Below are 20,206 nucleotides of genomic sequence, written 5' to 3'. Positions count from 1 at the left end.
TATTCATCTAGAAGACAGGAAATTTTTGCTTTCCAGATCACATAGTTGGAGGCTCCCTCCAACCGATCCTGATCTCTTAGCCCTGCTGATGTCATCTCTGCAAAAATTCGAACTCCTCTTCTCCTCTGCGCAGCTGCTGACTGGTTGTACGCACTCCCTGCTAGAGTAGGCAAATCTGCTCACAACAACTGTTGCTCTACAATGAAAAATCAAACTTTTGGACTAAAAGTTCCATAAGGAAAGAATTCCCTTAGTGTGTGCCCTTCCTTCCTCCTGATGTTATTATGCACCAGCAAACTATTGCAAAATAACCACGTCATAGCTGAAGATCTGCTCTGCAAGGAAAATATTGTTGCTCCCTCTATCTCTCGTAATCTTTGATCTAGAAAATTTATTCTCTGTCAACTTTCTCAGAGAAATAATTTTTTCCTCAAAAATCGACACTCTTGGCCAAAGGAACTGCAATGCCTCTGAGGGTTTTAAACTGCTACCTACGCAGAGCTTCAAAGTTCCTCTTCCCTTCTGCCACTGAGCTCTCCGACTTCCAAGCTGTGCTCTGATACCAGGTAAAAATTCGGCAAACCCCGAATCCTATTGCAGCAACTGATGTTAATTCTCCTAGTTGTTAATTCGATTAAACAATTTACTTGTTGTGTGCTACGGCAAATATCAAATTAAATACATTGCAACCTTCACAAAATAAATACTACGAAAGAAATAAAAAAGCTGGAAGAATAGATGCACACACACATAAATAAACAATTATTTTTGGACTAAGTCCCCGGAAAAACCCAACTCGGGAAAACCGGTGCAGCAGTTGAGGGTTTTAGTATTATGCAGTAGTAAATCTGAGTACAAGACTATGGATGCTCAAATCTAGCAATCCATACAGAGAAATGACTAACAATAAATCTAGTCAGAAAAATCTCACTCCCACTGGCGATCTGACACTAACCTTGGCTCAAGTTGAGTTGCTCTCTGTTTCCTCTGCGCAGTCACTGCGTCAGCCTACGCAATACTGCGTCCCACAACTCGGAACTACTTCCTTCTCGCTATCTGATCAGTTGTTGTCTGGAAGATGGATCCTCCTGGCCTCCAAACTCTCTCTCGGCTTCTGGCACTGAATCACTACTTCTCCCCAACAAAATACAAAATCCCCTCTGAAGCACTACGCTGCCTCTATGCAATGCACTCACCGACACTCGAAAATCTTCCTCTGGCCTTACTATCCCTGCCCCTCTCTCACTGCTTCGAGCTCACTAACTCTCTCTCCTGCAACTCAGCACTACTACTCTGGAAATCGATCTGCCAGTGAAATCGAATTGTTGGTGTGTCTTCTCCAAGCCCCATCGAGTTTCTTCTTATAATCTCTCGTTGAGACATCAATGACCAAGATTAAAACATAATCGATGGCTAAGATTAACTAGAACTCAATCCATGTCTTTTTCTAGAAGATTCTCACCATGACTTAATTAATACCCTTTAATTAATCATATTTCCTAAGTTTAGACTTAGGAAACATTAAAAAATTGATTAATTATTTTAATTAAGTCGTCTCTAGGTGGAATTTCCAGAAACGATTTCTGGGTTTTGGAGAATACATGTATTCTAGCCTCTCCACCAAATTTCATGGCTAGAACACATCCGATGCTACAAAAACTAACACATAATGGCTGGCTCAGGTGGCAAAGATGGTGGCACAGCAAACAATCTGGGGTCTGCAAGGGGCTGCTGACTGCCATCTGAAGACCATCTAGGAGAAAAATTTCTCCAATGGGTATCACCCACTGGTGGTGAGTAACAGTGACCAATACCAGAAACTTGAAAGCCTCCCTTATGGTGAAACTCCACAAAAGAGCAGGAGGTGGAGTATTGTGGTGACAGTGGGCCTCCACCTCATTGTTGTCCCTTGGTCTAGTTCTTGTCACATGAGGCTCTCACAAGACCTGCTAGATTTTGAGGCAACAAGGAGCTAACAATCCCCAAAATAGATTTAGTAAAAGTTGTATGGATACTTTTGGATATTAGTTGAGGAAGCATGTTCAGGATAGTTTGAAGAAAAATTAACCCAATTTGTAATGCGGATTTATTACAGAAGCATTTTTAGTATACATTTTAAAGATAGGAAGACCAATGGAAAATGCCAGGCCATTGCTGCAGTGCAATTCAGATAGAGTAAAACTGGTGGATTGCCTTCATTACTTAAATATTGTACAAATCTGAATTGAAAATAAAAGAGTTTTCGATGAACCATCTAAAACTAGAGAACTAACTAAAAATATACATTTTTGGCCCTTTAAAGGAAATAACCAAAAAGAACAGTTAAAACAACAAAATATAGAGTCTGTACACATTTGAGTAAAATGGAAATCTAAATGATAGCCCAATAACTTACAGAACCCATACGGACCTGTTAATCCCCTGGTTGACGAAGATCTCTCCTGTTTGAGGCTTAAACTATTTTCCATTGCCTGCATAAACATTGCAACAAAATACTCCCATACACTATGAATATCACCATGTGTCTCCTTATTGAGGCCTAGTGGATCAAATACTGCATCTTCTAGCTGCTGATTTTTGCTGCCAAAAACTACAATTAGCTATGCTTATAGGAAATCAATTGATAAAACGGCAACAATCATAGCTAGTCATAAAATGATTTATGCATATTTTTTCAAATTTTTCAACTACGAATCCAAGATATGATTTTGTATCTGGCATAAAACAATGAATTGGATTAAGAAAATTCCACCTTTGACTGTTGTCTGATCTGAACCCTGAATAATACTTCTTTCAGGACAGGCTCAATTAAATGTCTGATCTTCATATAAAGAGGATAAATAACAAGATAATCAACTGATCTCAATCACAAATGAAAATCAAATCTTCAATAACCATAGCAGACAAAGAGGGATCTTGATAGGACAACAGAAAATATATGCCAAGGGCAGGAGAAGTGATTCTCAGGTCTTAATCTGTAGGCCTTTTCAGCTTATAAATAAGCATATTATCATGCCATATGCATAAGACCAAACATAATTCACCAGTAGTATTCAATGAAGAGAGTCATTGGGAAATAAATATCAAAGAACAAGCTAGCATATGCATCTTATCAATATATATAAAAAGTCCAGTACAAAAGTCATCCCACGAGTAAATGAGAAACTGTTGCATAATAGAAGCCTTGATCTCTTTGAGATCAGCTATCATCAAAAATAGGTACAACTTTTGTAGCTTCTAAAAGGGAGAAACAAGTAACAATGAACACAAAAGAAAGCTATAAATGATAACATCATTAATCCCTTTCCAGGTGTTCCTCAAAATTCGTGTGAGTCAAGTCCTAGAACAAACATAATGCGTACACATGTTGACCTAATAAAACCAAATACAATTCACCAGGACCATCCAATTAGAGTTCCAGAAGTAGATATCACAGAAACCACTAACCCATATCTTATCCAATTCTACATTTATGAAAAGTCCAATATGGAAATCATCCCAATGGTAAATATGAAGCTGCTTTAAAAAGAGAAATCTTAGCCCACAACGTATGTACTTCATGTTTGAGATCTTCTTTTTTAAAGTATATAACATGGATAGCCTCCCATATCTACTTGTCCCCAACTTGTACATCAGTGTTATTCCCCAGGATAGCTTCCCCATTGGGTACTAAAATATTGAACTCCAACTTCTCATTGTCAACAGATGTCTGTTTCTGGGAGGACTGGTTGTTAATTTTAGGTATGTTCTATGCTTAGAGCAATTTATTTCAATTTTCACAATTAGCTCCATATCTTTTCCAGATTAGCAATCACATTAGCATTAAAGTAAACTGCAGATAGAACATAAACATAAATCGCAGAAGACAAGCCAAGACAAGAGGACACAAGATGTGGCGCTAGCTAGGGACAAACCCCAATGTGGGGAAACCCTTGATCAATTCTTCTTATATGTTCTTCAATAGTTCAGCAGAGAGAGAGAAAGAGAGATAGTACGTTTACAACAGAAGTCAACACTTTGACTTATCTAGATAAGAGCATAGATCATCTCTAAGAAGATGATACATGAGATCAGTTGAAGACATACTACTTCAACTAATTCTCCAAGGTGACTCCTTCACCTATCGTTGTGTTGCATTTCGTCATCATGCTGCACCTCACCGCGCTGCACCATGTTGCACCCATCATCACTATGCTACATCTCATCACGCTTCATTAATCATGACTGTACCCATCACTATATTGCATTATGTGCCATTGTTGCACCATGTTGCCATCTTGACCTATGTGTTGGCTACACCTTGCTTGCTTGTTGTCCCTTGCTTGCTTGTTGTCCCTAGCATGCTTGTTGTCCTTAGCATGCTTGTTGTTGCATGCTAGTTGTCCCTTGCATGCTAGCTGTAACATTGCATGCTTGGTGTATTTGCTGCTAAGTACCATACAACTGGCCCAATGTTAGTTAGTTGTCCCTTGCATGCTGCTCTCCTTCGGAGATAGATGCTCTAGTTGTTTCGGCAGTTCTGGCAGTTTCGGCTGTTCCCGGCAGTTCCGACAGTTCCGGTTGTTTCCGGCAGTCCCGGAAGTTCGGCTTTTCTAGCAGTTCTAGCTTTTCCAGTAGTTCCAACAGTTCCGGCATTTCTGGCATTTTCGGTTTTTCCGGCTTTTCTAGTTGTTCCGGCTTTTGCAGCAGTTCCGGCTTTTGCGGCTTTTCTGGCAGTTCCAGCTTTTCTGGCAGTTCCGACTTTCCGGCAGTTCCGACGTTCTGCGCTCTGGATCAGGGCAACATTATTCCTTAGGATCTCTCCTCCTACTAAAACCCAAAGACAAGTAGAGAGAGGAAGAGATCCCAAGTGTGTTGAAATGACTTGAAGGCCACCTCTATTTATACTAAAACATTGAGCACGTGGGGTTTATTTGGTTGCTGGCCAACCTTGACGAATTGTCTTATAACGCAAATAAATTCATAACTCCATGAATACTTATCGGAATCGGATGATCTTTAGATGAATCCTACACCTCACGATGAGAGGGATCCAAGAAAAATATCAGCTGCCATAAATAAGATGACCCACATGGATTTTGGCCCTAGTTGTCAATTTTAACACTCCCTCTCAACTAGGGAGAACTCCATCCATTGATCCATCTGTCCCACTGTACTATCTCTGCCATCAGTGCCTTGCTCTGCTCTGATCTACTAAGCTCTGCTCTGCTTTGATCTGCTAAGCTCTGCTTTGCTCTGCTGAACCATGAAGAAGAAGAATTGATCGAGAGTGTCTCATACCATTCTCTAGTGAACAGAAGTCAGTTTCATCTGAAGAGAGTGTGTCACATCACTCTTATTGACCCGAAGTCAGTTTTATTGATCCCAGATCAATATCACACGAGAGTGTCTCAAACCACTCATATTGATCCCAGATCAGTTTCATTGATACCAGATCAATGTCACAAGAGAGTGTCTCAAACCACTCATACTGATCCCAGATCAATTTCACAAGAGAGTGTCTCAAACCACTCATACTAATCCCAGATCAGTTTCATTGATCCCAGATCAGTTTCATACTAATCCCAGATCAATGTCACAAGTGAGTGTCTCAAACCACTCATACTGATCCCAAATCAATGGAGGTCATCCTAGCATAGGGAGTACAGTAGATACAGCGATGTGTCCATCGATAGTACTACTATGTCCCTATCCTCATTTCCCTGCTCACTGATCAGATGAGAGGTACTTCCCATGACTCCCAGACGCATGGGTAGGATGCCTCAACAGGAGAACTAATCATCCTATCCACAGGAGAACAAATCATCCTGTCAGTGGATGCCATGGAGAACTAATCATCCTGGCCCACAAGAGAACTAATCATCCTGTTCCACAGTCGCCACGAAGAACAAATCATCCTGGCCCACAAGAGAACTAATCATCCTATTCCATAGTCGCCACAGAGAACAAATCATCCTAGCCCACAGGAGAACTAATCATCCTGTTCCACAGTTGCCACGGGAGAACTAATCATCCCGGCCCACAGGAGAACTAATCATCATGTTCCACAGTTGCCACGGGAGAACTAATCATCCCGGCCCACAGAAGAACTAATCATCCTGTTCATAGCGCACCACCAAGGGAGGGTGAGTTGCCCTGTGGTCATATGTTGCTCCAGTAAGTACCCCAAGCCCCCTAGAGCTCCCAGAGCTCAATGCATGCAACATGCAAGACCCTTATAAGAAGGTCTCTCAACAACTCCAAGTCATTCGGGAAAGTCACAGATTTGACCTTTCCCCGGGGCTTTGACAAAATGTCTGCGACCTGTACATCAGTCTCAATGCGATGGAGCCTCCTCGCTCATCGACTTACCATATCGCAGATAAGGCAGTATCTGATGTCTATCTGCTGGAGCAATCATCAAATACGGGATTCCTCAATAATTGAATCCCCCCTCTGGTTGTCACAGAGAATCACAGTGGTATTCATCATGTGTACAAACAGCTCACTTAAGAGCTTCTGCAACCATGCAGCTTCACATGAGATCATACTCGTAGCTATGTATTCGGTCTCGGCAGTGCTTATAGCAACCGACTTTTGCTTCCTGCTCATCCATGATATCAAAGCAGAATCCAAAGAGAACCAACACTGAGAAGTGCTCTAGTGATCCTCCACACTGCCTACCCAGTCAGCATTCGAATAATCATGCAATTTCATATTTCCGGCAGTGTATCTCAATCCATGAGAGATTGTGCCCCGAAGATATCTCAGAAGATTCTTGGCACCAATCCAGTGAGGCTCAACCAAATATGAGCTCACCATGCTAACTGCAAAACATGTATACAGACAGAAGTTCACCAAGAACATCAACGCGAATGAGTTTATGAAACTCGAGGCATTTCCCAAATCTGGTCCGACATCACTACCATATAACTTCTGAAATTTAAGATCCTCGAGGTAGTCACAGGCTTGCAATTTATCATTCCTCACTTGGAATCCAACTCCCTCTTACTTCTGCAAATGAGAGGGTCTGCACCTGTCAAAAATAGGTCATCCTCATAAGGTGTCGGTATGAGAGGTCTATCATCCACAACCTTCGGGTAATGGTTTGGATCGGTTTCACTCCTAGTGAATCTCAGCTTCATCAAACAGCTATCAATCCTCTCATACTACGCCCGAGGTGTTTTGCTTCAAGCCATAGAGGGCTTTCTTCCACCTATATAAATGAGGTTCCCGATCATGAATCTCAAACTCCTCGGGTTGTTCCAAACCTGTGGACCTACTGCATGAGGGGAATGGTCCCCCTATAAAAAATTCCTTCGGTACATCTCAAACATGTACCTTCATGCTCTACTTGAATTCAGACATCCCTATCACCATTTGACTCACATCAGGTAGGGCCCCATAGGTAGACCTCTGGTGTTATAGATGCGATATGTCAATTGACATGATCCCCAATGGACCATCCTGCAACTTGATACAAATTGCCAACCCTAATCCCATGAGAAAAAGCATCTTTGAAAATTATATTTTTTTAACACGTACCTTTCCATCGATGAATGCCAACCTAAAACCTTTGACTTCCATTTCCGAGAGGGACACCAGGTTCTTCTTACGATTAGGTACATAAAAGAGATTCTGTAAATGAATCGAGTTACCCTTATTCAATTGAGAGTTAACATTCCCTACACCCTTTCCGGGATAGGTGGCATCGGCTCCAAGTATAATCCCACGATTGTTTCCATCTCTACCAAATTAGAGAGTGCACCCATCTATCCGATGAAGTGCCTTGAAGCACTACAATCTATAAGCCATATTCCCAAAGAATCTGAAGGAGAGGGCCAATACAAGATAATGCTTCTTTATCTTATCAGAAACAACATTTGATTCTTCATACCTGGGGTTCCTTGCTTTCTATGAAGAGTCGGCCATTTCCTTGATGACCTGCATTACCTGTCATTCCTTTGATCATTGAAGATGTCCCTAGAATGATTGTTATCATCATCAAGTGATGTGTCCCTGCCATTTGGACACTCCTTCGCATAATGGACGAACTAGTTATCTGCCTTTCCTTCCACCTTGAGATCTGGTTTTCCAATGAAGTGATCTTTAGGTAGGCCATATTCCGCTGCGCCATTCTGATAATATTCTCTGCTTTGACTTCACCCTTGGTGAATTTTAAGAGGGATGAGGAATCCACTGATCCTTTTGTCCTTTCCCAACTGTTTTCGGTGATTGCTCTTTCACTCTTGCTTGGGCATTGTCTTCACCTCAGCTCCGATACCATGTTAATTTTAGGTATGTTCTATGCTTAGAGCAATTTATTTCAATTTTCACAGTTAGCTCCATACCTTTTCCAGATTAGCAATCACATTAGCATTAAATTAAACTGCAGATAGAACATAAACATAAATCGCAGAAGACAAGCCAAGACAAGAGGACACAAGATGTGGCGCTAGCTAGGGACAAACCCCAATGTGGGGAAACCCTTGATCAATTCTTCTTATATGTTCTTCAATAGTTCAGCAGAGAGAGAGAGAGAGAGAGAGAGAGAGAGATAGTACGTTTACAACAAAAGTCAACACTTTGACTTATCTAGATAAGAGCATAAATCATCTCTAAGAAGATGATACATGAGATCAGTTGAAGACATGCTACTTCAACTAATTCTCCAAGGTGACTCCTTCACCTATCGTTCTGCTGCATTTCATCATCATACTGCACCTCACCGCGCTGCACCCATCATCACTATGCTGCATCTCATCACGCTTCATTAATCATGACTATACCCATCACTGTACTGCATTATGTGACATTGTTGCACCATGTTGCCATCCTAACATATGTGATGGTTGCACCTTGCTTGCTTGTTGTCCCTTGCTTGCTTGTTGTCCCTAGCATGCTTGTTGTCCTTAGCATGCTTGTTGTTACATGCTAGTTGTCCCTTGCATGCTAACTATAACATTGCAGCTTGGTGTATTTGCTGTTAAGTACCATACAACTGTCCCAATGTTAGTTAGTTGTCCCTTGCATGCTGCTCTCCTTCGGAGACAGATGCTCCAGTTGTTTCGGCTGTTCCTGGCAGTTCCGGCAGTTCCGGCTATTCCCGGCAGTTCCGGCAGTTCCGGCTATTCCCGGCAGTTCCGGCTGTTCCCGGCAGTTCTAGCAATTTCGGTTGTTCCCGACAGTTCCAGCAATTGTTCCCGGCAATTCCAGCAGTCCCGACAGTTCCAACTTTTCCAGCAGTTCTGGCATTTCCGGCATTTCTGGTTTTTCCGGCTTTTCTGGCTGTTCCGGCATTTCCGGCATTTCCGGCAATTCCGGCTTTTCCAGCAGTTCCAGCTTTTCCGGCAGTTCCAGCTTTTCCGTCTTTTCCGGCAGTTCCGGCTTTCCCAGCTTTTCCGACAGTTCCGGCTTTTTGCCCTCTAGATCAGGGCAACGTTATTCCTTAGGATCTCTCCTCCTACTAAAACACAAAGACAAGTAGAGAGAGGAAGAGATCCCAAGTGTGTTGAAATGACTTGAAGGCCACCTCTATTTATACTAAAACGTTGAACACATGTGGGGTTTATTTGGTTGCTGGCCGACCTTGACGAATTGTCTTATAACGCAAATAAATTCATAACTCCATGAATACTTATTGGTATCGGATGATCTTTAGATCAATCCTACACCTCTCGATGAGAGGGATCCAAGAAAAATATCAGCAGCCATAAATAAGATGACCGACATGGAGTTTGGCCCTAGTTGCCAATCTTAACACTGGTGCATCTTCTTGAGCACCTACGACAACATGGCATTGTCATCAACAGTCTGCCATTTAAGGCAGCAATGAACTACCTCCACAGTTCATTCCAGTGTTTTGTCTTGTGCATCTTTTCCTTGTTGTAGTAACAATTGTATTTGAAACCAGCAATGTAAGTGAGAAGCAAGTGTTGAATTTTCTACAATGATGAATAGTGGAAACTGATCTTCTCATCTGATAATTACTTCCTAATGATTTCCAGTCAACTTATCTTATGCCACTTATATCATTGAACAATTATACATAGAAAATCTCAACAGTAATGCAATGAAAACAGTAAGATCATAAAGAGACAGCCATGCACAATAGAGACAACAAATTTGCCTTGGGAAACCCAACCTTGGGAAAAACCCAGCGACTTTTCTTCTTACGAGAAATTATTCTTCAGTAAGGTTCACAATTACAAAAATTGTCTAGAAATTTGTGCCAAAATCCAAGTCCAAGATACCAGTCAAACCTGGTCAAATACTAGCCAGTCAATGCTGGTCAAACCACCCAAGAACAGAATAGTCAATGCTGGTCAACTGTCAAAATTTCGTCCATGCAGTCAACTTGGCCTGCTGTCAATGATCTGCAGTCCAATCCCTATTGCAGTCAACAGTCAACTCGGTCAAAGTCAAGCTCGGTCAAACTTCTGAAAAATAGGTCAACTTTGTCCTCTTATCTGTTCCTTTCTATAGCTTCTTTAGAAGATGTTGTGTTGTGGTTGGTCGAAATGAGAATGTCATATGTATATATATACTTGCCAAATGTGGAGGATTTGACCAAGGGTCACGCCCTTTCATGGTGGAGCCGATTTGACAATTTGGAGCCTACATGAACCTCAAAAATTAAAATTTTCATAATTTCGTTGGCTGACTTGGGAGGCCTCTTAGCATGCAGGAATACCTCCCAATGCTACACAAAATATCAGCAGTATGCTGGTAACTATCTCCTCTACTGTCCCGAGTTGTTCAATCTACTGCTGCTTAATATGCATTAATTGTTGCAGATGCCACAGTCTTTCCACTCCATAAAAGCCACAATGTTTTTTTTCCCTTGATCTTATTGGACAGGGATAAGAATAATGCCTTTATCTTAACTCGTGACAATTCCGAGTTGGGTATGAAGTGTGCCATCCACCATTGGTACGGTATCATTCCCAGTTTTAGTGGGAAATCCTTTTTTGTTCTTTGGTGAAGAATCTCAATCTATTTTCAATTCACTAAAAGTGTTTCATTGGGCCTTGATCTTTGAACTGCATCATTGGCCATGTGCATATGCTTTCTCACATCTGTTTTATACTTTTTTCACATTTTCTTTTTTGGTTTGTCTACTTCTATATTTAAAAATTCAAAAGAAAATCATTTAACTAAAACAGGAATATGCATTTAAAAGCATATCTAGGGTTCTTTCAAGTCCTTTTGTTAAAACTCACATAATCCAAAAGCATCTCATAATGGCCTTACTTTTAATTAGCTCCTACTTAAGTATCCATGAACAAACCTATTTGATAGGAATTCCCTTAAATTATGGCGTGGCAGATGTGGGAGGTTGGATTGTGTTGGGGGGAAATGTGGGAGGGCAGGTGGGAGAATCGGAGCAACAACTGAGACTTCCTTCACATGGGGACTTGATGTTATGTCCAACAATGAAGCAGAAGCCTATGCACCATGGCAAGGATAGAAAATAGCTAAAGGTTCTTGCGCTCAATCGTTGGTGTGGTTGGAGATGACAATCATCAACCATATGGTCTTCAACTCTGTGCTGGTTGATCATTCCTTCACATCTATTATTGCATGAAGCAAACAAGAGGCGAGCAACTTCAGCAAAATCTCATGCTTTCATGTTATGTGGCAGAACAATAGTGAAGTAGATTGGTGTGCAAATTAAGCCTCATCATTAAAAGAGGGGGTTCTTATGGTTAATGGGCATCATTAATTAACAGTTCATCCCTTAATTCATTACAGGTACAAGGACACGTATCAAGCATTCAATCCTTCACATGGTTCGCAGCCTAGAACTTCACACTACGCATCGAGATAGTAATGAGAAGGGACATAAGTACCTCCTTCACCTGTTTGAAGCCATCAATGCACACGATTATCAGCTCTGGGAGGTCTGGTAACAACCCATGCCAAATTAACTTGGTTCGTGTTTGTTTTGTTTCTGGTTTGCTATAATTTTTCAGGGAAGCCCCCTCCTTGAAATCTTGTTTGCTAAGAGGGTCTCTTGAGCACTCAAGTCACCTCTGGTGTAACCACCAAAGAATCGGGACTCTCCTTCGCATCTTCTTCTGATAGTTTGCAGTCCTTTAACTTGCCATTTGGGAAGCATACTCTGCTTTGGAAGACAAGGACTATAGTCTCTTCCATAGACCTGAAACTTGAAAGTGTGGCATGAAATTTAGACTTTCAACAGAGTAGTGTATCAGGAATTGGTAGGGGGTATTAGTCTGTGTATTCCTGATAGACCTTAGAGAGATTCAGGATATTTAGAGTTCTCAAAAGCCATGAGGAGCATATCCATTACAACAGAGCCTCCATACTATCACTTCAAAAATTCAAGAGATAGAAGAACAAATCACTTCCCAAATAGGAAAAATTACAGGCCCTCTGGTGGAACTGAAGCAGCAACTGGCTGTACTAGAAGCAGAATTTAATCTTTGCAGAAAACTGGCCCTCAATCTGAGTAAAGGAGTATAATGTCCCTAGGTAAAATTTTCCCTTGGGGTTTATTTTTGACTGGGATTTTTCCAATAAATCAGAAAAGATTATGTAACAGATGCACATTCATACAACAGTAGGTATTCTTCTATGTATGCACGAATATAAAGATGTCCACAGCATTATGATTCTTCAACCAAATCACAAAAAATTAAGGTTGACTACCCAATGAACAGTGAATGTATCCAACGAATAATTCACCAGCACAACACTGGTTTGTAATGTCAACAATTTAGTAAACCAGCATTCAACTGTAACTATGCTAATACTATCCAATCCAAGTGTTACTATACTAATTAATTCACTGTCTACTGTGCTGTTCTGAGCTTACTGCAACAGAAGTCCGAGTCTTCTCCCTGTGGGTGGCTGCAGAGAAAACTTTACCCAGCCGCAGGGTTACCTTCTGGCTGCTGCAGAGGACCTTGTGGAGACCTCAACAAGTGTCCATAGGAATAGCCAAGTGACCAATGATGAGCCACCGTTACAGTGCAGGGGTTGCTGCCTCAGAATTCAAAGCGGTAAACCCTGATTCGTCCTTGAGTAGGGTCCGACTGGTCTACTGTGGATATCAGGATCCCTAGAAGGACCAATTACAAGGCTCCTATCCTCAGAAACTCCCTGCTGTGCCCAAGGAATGAACTAGGCTGTGTCTTAAACCACTCCTCCACTGCCCTCTGTCCTCTGATATGAGCCAATGATCCCTTCTACTGTCCACAGAAATCTATTGTTCCACCGAGGAAGGGGCCTTCCTGTCCCTTGTTAGACCTCAGAACCCTATACGTCAGCTCAAGGGAGATTTTGGAGGGTTCCTTCAGAGATAATCCTTCGCTGGCTTGAGACAAGGTTTGTTGATCAATATAACCACAAAAACTTCTCCCTTGCTAATCAGCTAAGTTGCACAAAATGCCGAAACCTCTGGAAGTTTCTGAAACGGGTACGCCTGGAAACGCAACCCCCAAAAAATGGAAACACCAGGCGAAACGTCGTATATGTATGTATGTATGTACGTAAAAAAGATTACAAATAAGTTAATAATTCATCTTGCAAGAAAAAAAGAATGAAACACATAAATGATATTTTAAAAGGAAAACCCAGTCTATGTTAATTCACATAGATGATTACATGATTCAAAATCCAAAATTATTCTTTATAAATGAGGTTGTACATCCAAGATTCAAAAATCAACCTTTATACATGAGGCTTTACATCCAAAATCAACCTTTATACATGGCTATATATGTTGGAAATGAAATATAACATGAGCTAATGACAAATACAATTACATATCTTATAATCCTAATCCTCATCTTCATTAACAAAAATAGAACAAGTTGTTTTTTAGCAAAACTAGAGCATGGATTGATTAGAGATAAATTAGTTTGTGGAGTGATTAGAGATAAAATTTAGTTTATATTAAATCTATTTTGGCCATAGAAGGGCCCCACAACCTTCTTGGGTGCTTGAGTGAGCCCACAAAAGCAAAAAAGTCATGGAAATGGGGCAAAATTGGGTGGAAACGGGGCAGATTTGGGCTGAAACGTTTCGGTGGCGTTTTAGTGTTGTTTCCAAGTCCAAAAACACCACCAATGTGTGTCAATCGCGTTTCGGCGGCGTTTTGACATTTCGAGGAGTTTCGGGTACGGCTACACCACCTTGGGGGTCATTTCTTGCAACATAGCTAACCAGGATAGAACCAAGCTACTCCAAATGACTATGCTGCACCAGAACACAGAAAAGAGGGGACTAGCTAGGGTGGGATCATGTCCACCGAAACTAGTCAAGAGAAAAAGGGGTCTTAAAACCCTCAGAGCCTCGAGCTCAAAGAAAACAGAGATAAACCAATCTAGCTCGATGATGAAAAAATGATCTTATCTCTCTTATTTGTAGATTTTTCATGAGTGATGGGGAGTGATGGGGGCTTTCTTCCTTAATCTAATGTGAAGGGTTACAAGTGCGACCTCCAATTCCGGCTTTTTCGCCCTAGCTACCCCAAAACTTACCCAATGTTGCCCCAAAACACTAGTTAATGGGTTTCCCCCTTTATTCATGACTATATCATACAGGGTTGTATAGGCTACTTTGTCCACCCTTGGGCAATTAATTTGTAGAGGACATTATAGTCCCCCATTCCCAACATTGCTTGTCCCCATGCAATAGCAAATCTGGGCACTGTAAAATTTGCCCTTTTGTCTCCAAGAAAGAGGACTCCTCTTCAATCTTTACGGCATCCTTCTTTAGTTCTTGCAACTCAATAACTAGTATGTTGGTTAGGGATGTCATCATGCCATAGTTGTTGCTTTCACTTACCAAATCATAGGTGAAAAAGGTATGGCTATGTGTTGTTGTTGAAGTAAATTTCATTTCAGACGAAGTTCCTTCACCTGCCATAGCATCAACCTCCAATAGTTTCAGCAATAAGTTGTAGGAAGTTGATCCTTTTTCTGGTGGTAATAAGCTCAAAATAATTTTCACAGGTTGTCTATGTCTTGTTCTTGTTGTTGTCCCCACATCATTTGAAGGTGATCCATTTCCATTTTTTAAGGTACTATATTCTATGTCATTTACTAACTTCATCCTTGTGCAAGTGAAGGGCCAATCAACCTTTGAAGGATCAACTGAAGTCTTTGAAGCCATTGAGACAATACATCTTCCTACAGCCTTGAGAGCATCTGACCAAAGCAAGAATGATTTGGCGGTTTGTAACACAATAATGGAACTTTCCAGCTTCGAAATAAACTTGGGCTGAGAAACACCTCCATCTTACAAGCCAGATTTCCTCTTCCCATAACATTTGTGATCTCAAAATATTTTGCAGCACAGCAGGTTGTAGCAACATTGTAGGTATTGAGTGCAACAATGATTTCATAACAGAATTTGGTACATAGCTCAAAGGCATGAGGTCCTCCTAGAAAATCAACATATTTTGCTACCAAACTCATTTCTGTTGCCACATATCCTTTTTCACATTCTTTAAGGTGCTCCTTCTAGCCAATTTGTCTCATGCCTCCTCCCTTTATAGAACCGCCCAGATCTTCAGGAGAATTTGCTTCTACAATCTGATTTTCCTTGTGGTCCTTGTCATTAGTCTTGACCCTGCTTTCACCAAAACTTCGTCCCCTATTCATTGTTGTGCAACCCTTAGATTGAGGGTTAGACTCCAATGTGACTTCAGTTGTTTTGTCGTGCGAGGACCTAAGGAGCTTTTCCCTGAGTGTAGATTTGTGGACAAAATATATCTGGTCTTCATAGAAATGAACTCATCTTCTACCTTGTGCCTATCATCATGGATGAGAATTTCAGAGTACTCTACTAAGAGATGGGCCGCCAATTTCTCAGGAGCATGCACATGTCAAGTCCAATGTCCTTTTTGTATTCCAGCTTATAACCTTGTAAGTTGCTTCTTGACGACCTAGGTTTTGCACTCATACAAGTTGCCATGCAAGTTACCTTGTCCTGCTTATGTGATACAATTGTTGAGCTGATTGAACTTCATTCTTGGAAAACTGTTCAATTTGTTCCTCATTTCAACTACGAAGTCTCGATACCCTTCAGTGATTTTCGAATTATTTAATTCTAGACCTTCATCATTAGCAAGTGATATGGGAATTTTCTGAACATTGAATGAAGCTAAGATATCCTTTTTACTGCATTCTTAATCAACTTGAGCTTCATTGTTTGATGTTTGCTACACTAGGAGCTTTTCATTCATTTGGATGGTACCCATTTCATGAGCTCTGCTACCCACCATTTGTGGGTGACCCCTATAGGAGAAATTTTCTCTTTGATTTGTCTTCAACTTGTAGCCCCTTGCAGCCACCAGATAGCTCAATGTGCCATCATTCTCTACCACCTAAGCCAGCCATTGTGTGCCCCCACCCATTTGTTATGATCGTGTGTTTGAAGGTGGGCCTTCCAACTGACTTTTCATTATGTAATTGGGTGTTTATGCCTGTTTTTCTTGGACACATTTGGACATGGATTAGTTGCGGGATTCGGCAGAAAGAATGGGCTTGGATTGTATTCTTGTTTCTTTGTCCCAACATCGTGGTTAATCTTGTATCCTAGTCCCATGGGATCTCCCCTATTGGCTGCTAGCTTTAGAAGTGGCACTACATGGGAAACCCTAATTTTGGTTGCGAGGTCCCGTTTCCCGATACCATATCTCTAACTCCCCTCCACTTATTATAACCCCTTTTCACACTTTTCCCATTTGGGTCCACATTTTCCCATTAGGTCCATAAGGTGTTAGCCTCCCCTTCCCCTTTTCCACACTTCGGGTCAAGTTTGGAACGATGCCCCAGAGTTTGATGCAACTAAAAAGAAAATTAAAAGCATAATTTGGCCACTTACAACAGGAAATGTACCATAAAATGCAAAAGACAATCGGGATATAGAAATTTAGTGCATGGGCAAAAGGCAAACATGATCTCTACCCCTTATCACTATGACAATCGCCCTGTTTCTCAAGGCTCCTATGAGTGCTTCCTGCACCATTTAGGAACTCATGATTGTCCCAACCCCTGGTGGGCAATGAATTGCCCAACCTGAAGGGGGTAATCACTGCTTAATCATACACATCATACTCTCATCCCCTGGAGGACCGAGCAGTTAAAAGAAAGAAAAATCAAAAAAAGGCAACAGGCATATGAAGAAGGGTGGAAAAACAAAGGCCATGGTAACTAATGTACCACAATTTCTCCCTCTTACATCCATACACCCCATGTGTTGGCTTCCCTCATTATAGTTACCCTTGTACCATGGCATGTGGCTTGAAGCCTTCCCTGTTGCCCCGCTTTGTTCCACCATCATTTCACATGACACCTGCCACTTGATGGATGTAAAATGGACTTGTCACTCCCTTAGAGGTTGAAACCACTTAATAGGGTCCTTTATTAACCTCTCTTGTTAAGCAAGGTAACACTTATACTTTCTAAAGCCAATTTGGAAGGGCATGCCACTATGAAGTGTCCACTTTTGCCCCTGATTCAAGCTTATTTACTCAATTACACTAATGGATTGTTGTACTAGAAGGTGAGGAGACGCATTTGATCTTATATGAGATTGCAAGTGGGTCTCCATCTTGGGTTTGGCCCCCCTATATGGGATCTGAGCCCTTCAAAGGGTCATAATGGCACTTGTAGGGTGAGCATTTAGAGCCATGGGTCTTCACCACAACAGAGCATTGATTGCCATGCCATGGGTTTCTTCAGCACCACATATCGCTTGTTTGTGCCCCAACCATATAGAGATGGTGATGTACTTGGACCACGTTGCCCAGCTAACCACACACTTGAACCCAACACTTGGTAGTTGATATAGGGCCCATATGGGGTTTTGTCTCATCCGAAGATACATGGGAGGGCATGCATCATCTTTAAGCCCTCACTTATGCAGCATCGATTTGTTGTTGAGACGTTGGAGACCCATGAGACCATTGATTGTGCCCCACAGCCACTTGGGAGGACCACAAGATGTTTTTCTTGGAAATCAAGGGGCCACCCCCTTGATCATCATTTTTGGAGCCCTCCTCTTCATCATGGCACATTAAGGACTCATCTTGGTCGTCCAACGGCCCTTTGCATCATTATTTTATCATTTCAACCTCATTAGGAAGGCTTATTTTACACATTTGAGCTATTTGGTGAGCTTGTCACCAATAGGATTGTTATTTGCACATTAAAATATTGATTAGGGGCTTAATTAGGCTAATTAGACCAAATCGAACATGTGAAGGCTCATATAAAAAAAGGAGAGCTTCATTTTGCAACTCATCATCATTTGGATTGGGATTTCTCTTGTAAAAATAATTCAGACCTGCAATTGATGGAAAAAATTGGATGTTTTTGATGCATTTTGATGTATGGGATTTTCGTTATCTTGTTTTGGAGCTTCTATTTACAAGTTTAATGGATGGATATACTCGCATTATCTTGTAAGTGCCATTTAATGCTATTGATTTACATTGTTGCATGTCTAATGTATGGAATATCTTGTCATGATCTTATATGTGCCCTAATTTAATGTGAATTCATGAAAACACTGGGATTATTGAAGTATTGAATGCATTACTCGTTAGATAATGTGAATGAATGTTCCTAGAGGCTCGTTTTGCACCTTGCATCCTCAAATCTCCATCAATCCTTGCCAAGCGAAGTATAAATATCCATTGTGGCCGAGTTGCTGCCTCCTTAGAGTTAGCGAAAGCTACATAGATCTCCTTGATATAGCGAAGTTCCTAAATCAAAGGGAATCTCGACTCCATTTCTCCCAATTAATAAGGCACTGGGTCTTAATCCTAGGTGATCAACCTTTAGTCCTTTTCTTTTCACCCTTTGTGAATTTTGCCCTAGCCCTAGAAGGTCAACTAGGGCCTAGTGCAAATTGCTTTAGGAGGGGTATTTTTGAGAGCGAGTTGGTAGGCTATTGCGTTATTGTGTCCTCTATTAGCCCTCCAAATTTGAGGCAATTCCCATGGCTAGTTTGAGAGAAATCTCAAGTCCTAGCTCTCATCCTAAAATTGGTTTAGAACCTCTCGGGTTAGCGACTTTCCAAAGGTCATTTGCTCTTAAAAACTCAAAGGAAGTTAATCATTTTTTTGGCCTTTCTCATCCTTGCTTGACCTAGTAATCACATTGAAGATCATCCTCTTGCAATCATTGCAAGCCCTAGGCCTTGCTTTGATTTCCCCCTAGGTCTCTCTATTGGTGTCAAACCCTTATATGGTAATCATCTTACAAACCCTTTAGAGAGGTCTTGCCTCCTTACGAAACCTTAGGTCTAGCAATATCCATTGTAATTGAATAATCTTTCTATTGAGAAATCAATGCAAGTAGATTAGGGTTTGATTCCTCTTTCTTGATAATTACTAGTGAGTTATGTTGGCTTCTTTTACTTCTTTATTATCTTATCTTTCATCAATCAATTACCATATTATGTGTGTATGAAGATCACAAAACAAGAGACACAAGATGTAGGCACTATGCCAGGGCAAAACCCCCCTTGAGGGGAAAACCCAGTCAAAAATTCTCTTCCTTCAATAGTATTCTTTGAGACTCTTCAACCTAGACAAAGACCAAACCTTCCCTCCACACCAAGTCAACCTTCCAAATCTTCGACCGCTTTGTAGCAACACTTTCACCCCAGCAACTTCGACTATGCAACGACTTACGGCATCAGGCAACAACACTTGGAAGACTTCGATCTGCCAAACTAGTGCACGAAACAGAGAGAAAGTAGCTCCAAAATTTTGATTTTATTCTCTTTCCTTAGACTTGACCCAACTCGCACTTCCTTTAACTTACTTTTACCCACTTCGCACTTCTCCAGCTTCCTTAGAGATATCGAACTAGATTGAGATGAGATCCTCCAAATGAATTCGACTTCCTTCTATTTATAGGCTCCAAGTGAGGTCGAATTGGTGTCCTTAGGCCGACTTGATCTCTTCTAGGCCGACTTGGTGTGGAGGTTACATAAATTATATTTGACTCAATAGTAAACCTTTTTACATGATTCAAAAGCCCAAGAAGGGTCTCTTTAAATGTACAATGACTCTATAGACTGAATATTAATCCTATAAGTCCACAATGGGGACTTTGACTGATATAATGATGACCCAATAATGAAACCCATGCTTTAATAAGTCATTGATACAATAATAAAAATTATTTTCTTTATTCTCTTGACAAGTACATTTCATGATGACTCAAATACATTAATG

At 41.1% G+C, this 20,206-nt stretch overlaps 1 protein-coding gene across 1 annotated transcript in view; it reads right to left on the bottom strand.

The window, feature by feature from the left end:
* Positions 1 to 20,206, bottom strand: part of LOC149244300 (preprotein translocase subunit SCY1, chloroplastic-like) — a 245,387-nt gene that overhangs the window by 179,068 nt on the left and 46,113 nt on the right. The window contains exon 2 of the mRNA XM_089374790.1: positions 2,411 to 2,580. Coding sequence (XP_089230916.1) covers positions 2,411 to 2,580 — 170 coding nt within the window. The remainder of the gene's footprint in view (positions 1 to 2,410; positions 2,581 to 20,206) is intronic.

The sequence above is a fragment of the Pinus tabuliformis genome, chromosome 8, assembly GCF_031772625.1.
Source record: "Pinus tabuliformis cultivar Carrire ecotype Pingquan chromosome 8, CPIR1, whole genome shotgun sequence".
Taxonomy (NCBI): domain Eukaryota; kingdom Viridiplantae; phylum Streptophyta; class Pinopsida; order Pinales; family Pinaceae; genus Pinus; species Pinus tabuliformis.
Note: the sequence above shows the minus strand (reverse complement) of the source record. Positions and strands in the feature narration are given on the sequence as shown.